The sequence below is a fragment of the Thunnus thynnus genome, chromosome 8 (assembly GCF_963924715.1).
Source record: "Thunnus thynnus chromosome 8, fThuThy2.1, whole genome shotgun sequence".
Classification (NCBI taxonomy): Eukaryota; Metazoa; Chordata; class Actinopteri; order Scombriformes; family Scombridae; genus Thunnus; species Thunnus thynnus.
This window is the reverse complement of record NC_089524.1, coordinates 16,094,090-16,104,329: the sequence shown is the minus strand read 5'-3', so window position 1 is coordinate 16,104,329 and position 10,240 is coordinate 16,094,090. Positions and strand designations below refer to the sequence as shown.

Below are 10,240 nucleotides of genomic sequence, written 5' to 3'. Positions count from 1 at the left end.
ATTGACTGAAAGAACAATTAATCATAAAAATAACAGTAATAGTAATCAATAATGAAAATAATTAAAAGTGGCAGCCTTAAAGTGAAGTGTATTGGTGTGCTTCACCTCTTAGTTCTTGTTTTTCTTTCTGAAATAAAGTTTTTATACATATAGTTTAAAATACACATATTTTTAAGTGTTTTTTTTTTTTTTTTACATAAAGACATAAATCTCTTAGAGCTCAAAAGCTCCAGCAAGCTAATGGCACCATCTAGTGGAAATTGTTGGTTATAGTCAATATTTCTGTGAAACTACAACATTTTACAACATAAAGTTCACATTTGAATTCTGGAAAAATAAGAGTTTTCCAAGTTAACACAACTTTCAAACACAGTAAAGGTAAAATGGTAAAATCATTTTTGGAGGGTATTTGTTTTCAAAATAGTCTAAAAAAGAGAATATTACAAGTTAAAGGTGACTGATGTTTTTCTTTTCCCCTGAGTTTATTTACTGGCTTTTAAAAAGATAATAATGGTTGTTTATACATATGCAATAACATATACTACGACACTATGGGTAAAAAAGAATGCAAAAATAAACATATAAGATAAAATTGATATATAAGATGAAATTGAAAAAAATAAAGCTGGTATACAGTGAGATCATATCATCCTAATTTAACATCATAACTACTATGACCAGTACTTGTATAACATCAGACTAAGTCTTACAACTTTTGCCACTGTTTTGCCCGTTACAGTAACGCAGCATGAGAACATGTAAAATCCCATCTGTATAAATTATATTAAGGATGGATCTAATTTAAGCAACAGGACTGAATAATTTTGTCCGTTTCTTACTCAAAATTTGAATCCAAACATCATTGCTCTCTCAGTGAGAGTTTTCTTGACAAATAAAACTTAGATATCTCTACCAAACTTTTCCAACATCTAGAAAATAATTTTCTATTCTTTGACAGAGTTAAAAAAAAAAAAAACAAGCACCACATTTCAATACACAGCATGCAATACAGCATGTGAAACTTCTTTAGATTAACTCTGGTCTGTGACAAACACGTTCGTATGATTCCAGTCAGGCTTTCAACTCTCTGGCTAAATCATGTTGCATGCGAGTTGCTCAGGATCCAGATACATATGATGGTTATAAAGCTGAAAAGGATGAAGATGATGTACAGGCCGAACAGCAGACGGTCGATGACTATTCCGATCATGTACCATTCCTGTGAGGTTTTGGACCCCTGGAAGTGTTTGTCCACCTGGAGGCGGATGGCTGTGAGATTTCTGCTCAGCTTCTTCAGCTCATCCACGACCGGCTCGTGAGGTTGCGGAGCTGGTTTCACTGAAAGTGCATCACCAGGAGATGCAGGACCAGACATGCTGTGAAGCTGTCCCCCCGCGATGCTGGTGACGCTGCTGAGATTTGTTACTGGGTCAGAAATGAAAAACAGCATATTATAATTCTGATACATGATCAGACCCCTGTAAACAGTCACTAATATGAATGTTATAGCCCACTAAGGCCATGGGAAATAGAGAATAGAGAAAACAGTTTTAAATTGGTGCACAAGGTACAGTTTATTAAACTGCAGGTTACTATAGCAACAATACTTAGTTGCTGTAATTCTAATTGGTGAAATTGAACTATCTGAGTTAACTGGCGACAAACCTTAACAACTGGTTCATATAAGCCTGATAATACACTTGATTAGGGTGGAAATAATAAATCATTTTTAGGGATGGTGATGTCCCGTTGGTCCACCACTGTGGTCCAGAGTGAAATGTCTTAAAGGTATACTATGCAGGATTTTCCTAAAAAAACATCGCATAGACTCATACAAAAATAATCCCTCTCAATCTTCACTTATGACCCACTAGAAGTGTGTGGCATTCAGGGGTGTCATGATTCGCCAAATCCACCATTTGATGTGACTTTTGATTTTAAGGCCACAGGTCAATTAGATTTTCGATTTAAACTTTTTTTTTCAGCACTGATTGCTAGGCCATTTTTAAACTATCATATCTTGATTATAGTATGTCTGGATAGTAAATATCCACAGATCATTGGTTTTATGCTTTAACAATATTTGGATGGATCGCAATGAAATGTTGCACAGACTGTGCCGACTTTTCCTCTAGTGCCACCTAGAGGTTGGCAGTTTAGGTTTTATTGAAATGACAACTTTTGAATGAATTGCCATGAAATTTGGAACACACATTGATGTCTGCCACAGGATGAATTGTAATAGCTTTGGCATTGGCACCTTTATCACGTTGCAATTTGAAGGTGTCCAGTACTTTTGTTCTTCCCAAATACCTGCAAGACTAATGATGTATTTCCATCAGCCTCAGCTGCACTTTGTGTTTAAAGCTAATTAGCAAATGTTAATATGCTAGCACACTAAACATTGGTGACGGAAGCATAAGAAAAGCCTCACAGAGCAGCTGGCATGGCTGTAGACTTGTTCCTTAAGACGTGTCCTGGTTAAGAGGTGGAAATTACAAATAATGTTGCTGATTTGAACAGTTTCATTCAGTTCTGTAGTCACTGTCTATCTAGTTAATTTTCTAAGCAAAGATATTGTATCACTGCAGTATATACGTAAGCGAACACTCATCTTCACAACGCCCTAATGTTACGCACTGACTATCTTTAGTAGTAAATTCACTTTGTTTGCTTGTTGAAACTGCGTCATTCAAAACCAGGCCCACAGAAGCACTGTTTATAAAGTTAACAAGTCGCGTGTGAAGGGAGCTCCAAAACAAAAGTCACTGATTCGGTCAGTGACAATGATGATTTAGCAGGCTGCAGTTCAGTATATCGGGGGTTAAATTTGTCTGTAAACATACTGAACATTTGTAGTCCTGATATACACAAATAATGAACTTAGAGAAGACAGTCTTCACCTACGCCTCATACATTATTTATGTATATCCTGACACCCTGCTGTGCATTATCACTACATAACACACTTTGAGGTAATTATTAACATGCATAAGTGATACTGTATTCACAGTTTGGAAAGGGTTGCTTTGAGTGAAATCCATAACAAATTAAGATTAATATTAAAATTAATCTGAAAAATGTGTTTTCCACAAAGGAGGCCCCAGTAAATGAAGTGGTAATAGTTATTTTATAATCATTTGCTACTTAACTATACATCACATTTACTGCTAATAGTTTCTAATACCAAGTTTGTGTGTTATTCTCATGTTCTGGATGTACCTGTAGTTGGGTGTTCGAGTGAGACTGTGATTCTGTTGCTCTTTTCCTTCCGAGGGAGACAAACGACAACAGCTAGATAGCGTAGCACGAGGATGCTGAGCCAGTGAGGCACCGCACTGTACTGGCTGGAGCTGAATTGGATATTAGTGATAAACACCGTCTCCAACAGGCTGGCCACCATCAGAGCGAGGCTTATGGAGAAGAAAACATCTGCAGGAAACAACAGCAACAAAAAGGAGGGGTTTAGTACACTTTTCATTGAGTATGTTTTAGATGCTTTTGAGTCTTATCCTGGTTCTGATCTTATTCAGGAAATTGTGTTAATATTAAAACTTGTCAAACATGTTATTCATCTCCTTGTATACATGATTCTGTTCAAGGGGACAATTTCTTTCATAGAAAGTACTTCCAGTGAAAACTGTTATTGAGATATTGTTCTGCCACCACGAAAACAATGAAGATGAATGAAATTTAATTTGTGCAGCTCACATCGTTAAAAAAGAATCATTCAAATATTTGCAGAAACAATGTCCCAGTTACTCTGATTAATCCACAGAACACACTTCTGCAGTAATTTAATGATGAAGCTCTTTTAAACAAAAACGCACACATGAAGCAGTGAATTTCATCTAGGCACATGCAATCCTTCTGCAACCATCTCTGGAATAAAAGAAGTAATAATATGACAGGCGTCACTCACTGATGAGAGGTGTTGTCTCCCCTGTGACAGGCAGCAGGTCGTTCATGATGAGCAGGAAGACCGTGTAGCCCAGGATGAGGGTCATCTTGAAGGAGGATCGGTCTACACTATGGGGAGGCAGCAGGAAGCTGAAGAGGTCCACTGTGATGAGGAAGCAGCTGGGGATCAGGAGGTTCACCACATACAGGACCGCCCTTCGTCTTAAAACAATCTTGGGAGGAGACACAGGTCCAATTCATTACAACCAGATCTTGGTCAGACTTTTGACAGTTATATTAATTTCCCTTTTGTAGATGCAAAAGGATTGGCACAGGTTTCTGAGATAAACCAGAAGTGAATTATCATGCAAACGCTGACTTTTTAAAATGTTGTGACAGCCCCAGAGCCTGTTTACTTGGTCCTGTGTATCGTATCTATTGTCTGTCTTGCAGGTCCTACAAACCTAATGCAAATTCTACATACTAATGCAAAGCAGAAACAGAACACATCAGAAAACAAAGTATGATGCCTGACAGTGCAAGTATTGTATAATTTCCTGGTAGTATTTCTTAGATGTTGACAGCGGCACACTATAAAGATTAGTATATAGTCTATACTGTAGCATGTAGTGTGGAGTTAAATAATAATAATAATAATTAAAATAAGTAAAAGTGCTTACATAGTATTTGATCTCAGAGTAGCTTGCCTCTGCTAACGTCAGAGTAGATGGAGCTATTTTGATGTCTATGAGCTCCCACTCCCCATTGGTCTCTATCACTTCTCTTGACTCCTTCAGGATCTCTGCAGCTGTGTCGCCTTGAATCATCCTTATGTCTGAACCTGGAATAACATTTAACAGCAATTTTGTTTTAAGTTATTAGACACTTTTTTAGACACAGTTTCTGTTGTTAATGGTGTTCTTTTAGTGTGTGGAGTTTGTTTACAACACATACACCATAGTATTAACATAACTGTGATATGTAAGTCAAAATAACACATTAAGTGCCTTTTTATACAGTGATGTTTTTCAATACATCTACATATATCCATGCATGAATGTTGGAATTAGTTTAACAATTAAAAAGGCTTTTCACAGAGGATTTTTATAACTGATCTGAATGTGATACGTATCACACTTGTATCTTTATTGAGGCGCAGATAAAAAAACTGAAAAATAGAGCCCATGGTTAACTTGTTAACACTTGTCAACTCAATCAATCAATACTAAACACTACGTGTTTTGAACTTTGTAAGGAACGTATTTTATATGTGGACAGCCTTACCAAAGTGTAGATATGATCCAAAGGTCAGAGTGCAGTTTTGGATGTCGAAGGGGAAAGTGTAGATTCCTAATCGGCAGGAACTGATCACTCTGACTGGCTTATCATCATAAACCTGACCTGTGTTCAATAAGTAGACATAGGGAGTTTTGGGAGATTTGTCCTCATCCATGCTAGAATAGAAGAGAAAAGAACAGACATTTTTGTATGCAATCATAGAAATTTTAAAAGGAGAGACAAGGAAGTTCATATCCCACTTAGCTCACAGTTTTTTTCTTGTTTATTAACATTTGTGTCTTAATTTACCTAAAATGGGCTGTTTCAAGTTTTAAATGTAATATTTCTACATTTGCTTTACAGGGATGATCAATTTTAACAAATCTTTGAAAGCTTCTCAGGATGAAGACATTTCACATTTTCATCTTGCTTCAAGGTTAATTTGTCTGATTCGGACAATCAGCCCTCTAACGTTCATCTGTGATGAAGCAGATAAAGTTCACAGACTAATCGACACTTTTAAACTTACAACTCTGCGATTCGGACATCTGGAATCCAAAGCTTTTCCCGAGGGACAGAGACTCTTTTGGTTCCACATTCCTTCTCATCCCAGCTCAGTCCCTCTATCTCCCACTCCTGTATTAGACAACGATACCAATTTGATGTACAGCTTAGAAAATGCAATACTTTAACTGAGAAAAAATATGAGGAGTTTCTCACTACATATCCATTTTGGTGATGATAACCAAACAAGAAAATTTAACGTTTTGCAGAAAAACATCTTTAGGCAGCCATTTATTTAAGTAACAAATTAATTAATTTTCATGTAAATATATTTCAATTTATTTATTTTAAACAAGTATGTATGTATATCTCATTTGGGATAAAACTCGCAATTTATTAGAAACATCTGGCAGCTAGGTGTAGAATTAGTACATTTCTGACTTTGACAAACCCTTGTGGTATTATTGAAAAAGACACACCTCCACCCTTGAGATTAGCCCATTTCGATACAAACAAACTCGTTGTTATGTATGCGATCAGAATAATTTGATCAGTGCTATAATCCATAAGAAAATTGACACATTGCAGCTTGTCCTGAAAACTTACCAGGACTTGCCATAAGAATGTTGTCAGGGTTTGGGATTTTTCATTCTGTAGATGAGACACATTGTTAATATAATTAGAATTAGTGATACAGATCAATTATGAATTCAAATTCAAAGAATTCAAAGATTGTTAAAAACCTAAAAAGCCTAAAATGCTTATGTGCAAGCATGAGTAGATGTTTGTGTAGACTCACCACTCCTAAAATTCCCACCACAGTGATACCAATGGTTACGTTAAGTGGATCTGAAAATTTTTTTACGGGCCGCACCAAGTCTTTCTGAAATAAACCCTTCTCAAATGCATCAAACAAGGATTCAGGGCTTGGGCTGGTGCAATTCAATGCTGCTACAAAACCTGAGTGAGGAGAGAATGTAGAAAACAAAATTCATGAGTAGCTCAAATAGGTGCACATGAAAATGTTAAAATGATTGCAACCACAGCCCTTCTCAGCTTCCATAGTATTGCATACTACTCAAAAACTCCAGTCACTAAATTGCCTCTTCACTGCGATACATCCTAAATCTCTTAAACTTAAAAATTATTTTATAAGTTGTAACTAAAGGTTTATTAATGGTTGATAAACACCATCCAAAGTTGTTCCACACACACCCAAAAGTAGTTTTTATGTACTGCTTCCAGCAATTAGTTACAACTACACAGAGAATTTTGATATTTGCTAAAAAAAATACTTCCCTTTTGAGAAGTGCAAATAATGAATGAATGCATGATAGAAACAAGGACTGAAACAGTATTCATTAATGTGCCAAGTAGCTGTTATACAACTGTAATGTGAGAAAAGGCAAACATTTCACTATATTTCACTTTAGTTTCTAGGTTAGTCAGTGCTGACAACAAACCTGAAAATTAACTGTAAATAAAACGTCATCATTAGTTTGTATTTGGACAAGGTTTTAACTGTGCAATGATTCAGCTTTTAACAGATTATCTTCTCTTTGCATATTTTGTGCAAATTTCTGTCATCTTACCGTGAAGTAGCATTAAACAGACGACGATGAGCTCAGCTGGCTTTACCTCCGTCATTTTCAGTCTCAGTTAAGTCTCTTCAACATGACAATGCCTCAGATTGTAAAGCTGAAAAGTCAACAGTCTTCTACCAGAAGGCTCTTAGAAGTAACATGAATTTATCGGCTATTGGGTGAAATTTCTGACCTCCTTTTGAAACTAATATTGACTTTAGATTCCTGTTAACACTGTGGCAGGGTATTCCCAGTCGCTTCCAGCGATCCATCCATCTGATGCTTGTGTTTGCATAATTTGTGTTTGGATCGTGCAACAGGTTTTTGACACATCCTTAGGTGGAGTTGTATCAGATGTGTCAACAACTTCACATGCCGTGACAGCTGAGGCCCAAGTAAACCCAGTTTGCGTGCAGCTGGTTGTTCCCTTAGTTTCCTTCTTAAGTTACTGGAAGTGTTGTGTTATGTATTTTCCTTTTTGCTTAAGGAAGTTTAGTCTGGCTTTTTTTTTTACCTTAATCTTCCTGTAAAATGTCTTGTGACTCATCATCTAATCGGTTTTGATTCCGATGTCACAGATACTGGCCACAGCATCATGTGATGTAGTTCTTAAGAAGAAAGAAGAAGAAGGGTATTAGTGTTAAAATGTGGGTACATAACCATACATTTTTATGATTTGGATCTCTCAGTTATTAATGGTGATACAAATGGTACTGACTCAATTCTGTTATATCCTGAGATAATGGGAGGAGGGTGTTACAGTCAAAGTCAGCGTCAAGCCTGCAGTAACTGAAAACGATACGGTTCACTAATTAAAGCAAATACTGATGAGTCATGCTCGTCTTTGCTACTGAAGCAACATCAACACTAAGATTTTGGTAGTTATGCATTACTCAGTGTTTAAAAAGAACATTGAGATACTGAAAACACGTGCTGTTTATGCAAAGACAGCTTTAAATAAGTATAAGTATTTAAATAATGATAATGCACAAAGGTGTGTCTTGACATTAAATTAGAATTTCCCCTGTCAACTCAATGTTATTTTCCTGCAGATTTGGTTTGAAATTTGGAAGTGAAACTTCTTTGTGGATGGCCAAAATAAACAGTTGTGTATGTGAACTTGCTTGTTCATATGCAAATGTGTGCACACAAACACACATAAAGATCCTGGTTTTGCAAAAACACTTTATTGAATAAAGCATGTATTTGCTGATATAACTTGCCTGAAATTGGACTTGTAGCATGATTTCCCCCTGATTTTAAACTGATATTTCAAATTTTTTTTAATTATTATAAAACTGAGACTAAAATTAATATTTGGAATCGACATATGCTAGATTTTTACCATAACTTTTAATTACTTCAAGACAAATAATTGATACAATCAACATGATTTATTAAAGACAGAACGCCACATATAGTATCTTTATATATTGTGATACATGGGTCTGTTCTCTATTTCTCATGTTAAATTAATTGCATTAAAAATAATGTAAACATCCTGTCAACTCCAAACTTATTTCTACTCTAAAACAGAAACTTGTGAGGTTATTGTTGCCTGTGTGAGTGTGGTGCCACGGCAAGTCACAATTCAGTGCAGGCCTAGATCAACTCACATGAGCTTTAGGTCACTCAGTAATGGAATGAAATAGCAATTTATCCTGACTATCAAGATACAACTGGCTGATAAAGAATAACAGAGAAGGCATGTCATATATTAAAACAATCTTACTGTCTTGATGATTTGGTCTACTGGGAGCATACAGGTTTACTAATAGAGGCCCAAGAATAGAGCCCTGGGGGACTCCACTCATTTATGACTTTTTTGATATTGTGATCACTAATGGCAACAACTTAACAAATAATTTAACATATGACTTTCACCAACTGATGACTACACCAGATAATCTTACCTGCAGACAAATGTCATTTATGAGGTAGTGTGATGTGTTCACAAGCCAGATGAAATTTGCCCAAAAGGCCATTTCCATTTAAGAAGTTGTTGAGTTGAATAAAAACAGCTTTCTCATTGAATTCAAAATAAAAGGAAGATTTGTGATAGATATAGGAGGATCCAGGTCGCACCTCTTTAGTTGAAGTTTAATGACTACAGTTTTCAGTTACTTTGGACAAATGCCTGGTTTCACAAGAGTGAACCCCTCACCTTTTTCAGCACATGCATTTTGAAGCAACTGAAAACTTTTTTTAAAAAAGCTGGAAGGTGGACTGTAAACACAGCAGATGGATGCTTTAAGATGCTGTTGGATGGTTTAAGATTATTGATAACAACTGTGCCTTAATTGTTCAGTTACCTGGTTGATCTAGATGCACCACATGGAGATGATAACCAGGGCGTAGCAGGAGTTAAGTAGCAGATAGATGAGGAGGTTGTGGACATAGCCAACATGGCACCACTGGTCCATTGGCATGAAGGTCACTCAGTTTCTGGCCTGTTGTCTGATCTGTTGCAGTTCAGACAGAGCAGATGTTCCTGGCAGGGGAGTGGTAACAGGAGGGATCACAGTTAATCAGTACAGTACAGTATAGGTAAAATTATGCATACTCTGGAATGAGAACCAGCAACCATGGATGCATTATAAGGACTGGATACTGGAGTCAAAGATGGCACATATTCAATCAATTTTTTTTTTTAAAATAATCAAATTCAGCTCATGCCATAAAATAGTACAGCTTGAATGATATTGTGAATAACTTTTAGCTTCAGAATTTAAAAATTTAAGCCCTGCAGGTTGCCACTTGCTGGGCATGTGTGATTGACTCTCTTCAGGATGCCTCTCCTTTTCCCCCTCCGCTGGTAATCCTAAACTCTGAATGATTCCCTGGTCCCCTTTTAATATATGTTTGGATGGTATGTTTAATGGCTCTTTTATTAATTTTTGCTATTGTTAAATAAAGAATTATTGATGGATGGAACCACGTCTCATGCTTCTCAGTATAACAAACCTGATTGCCTT

The 10,240-nt window shown here is 36.4% G+C and overlaps 1 protein-coding gene across 1 annotated transcript; it reads right to left on the bottom strand.

Moving 5' to 3' along the window:
- Positions 1–574: 574 nt before the first annotated feature.
- LOC137188519 (5-hydroxytryptamine receptor 3C-like) lies at positions 575–10,181 on the bottom strand. Its single transcript, XM_067598169.1, has 10 exons — positions 7,275–10,181; positions 6,482–6,642; positions 6,289–6,333; positions 5,708–5,814; positions 5,185–5,354; positions 4,581–4,741; positions 3,923–4,133; positions 3,223–3,432; positions 2,116–2,141; positions 575–1,513 (listed from the first exon to the last, which is right to left on the bottom strand). Exons 1-10 carry the CDS (start codon positions 7,327–7,329, stop codon positions 1,097–1,099), a joined length of 1,563 nt encoding a protein of 520 aa, XP_067454270.1. The 5' UTR covers positions 7,330–10,181; the 3' UTR covers positions 575–1,096.
- Positions 10,182–10,240: the final 59 nt, after the last annotated feature.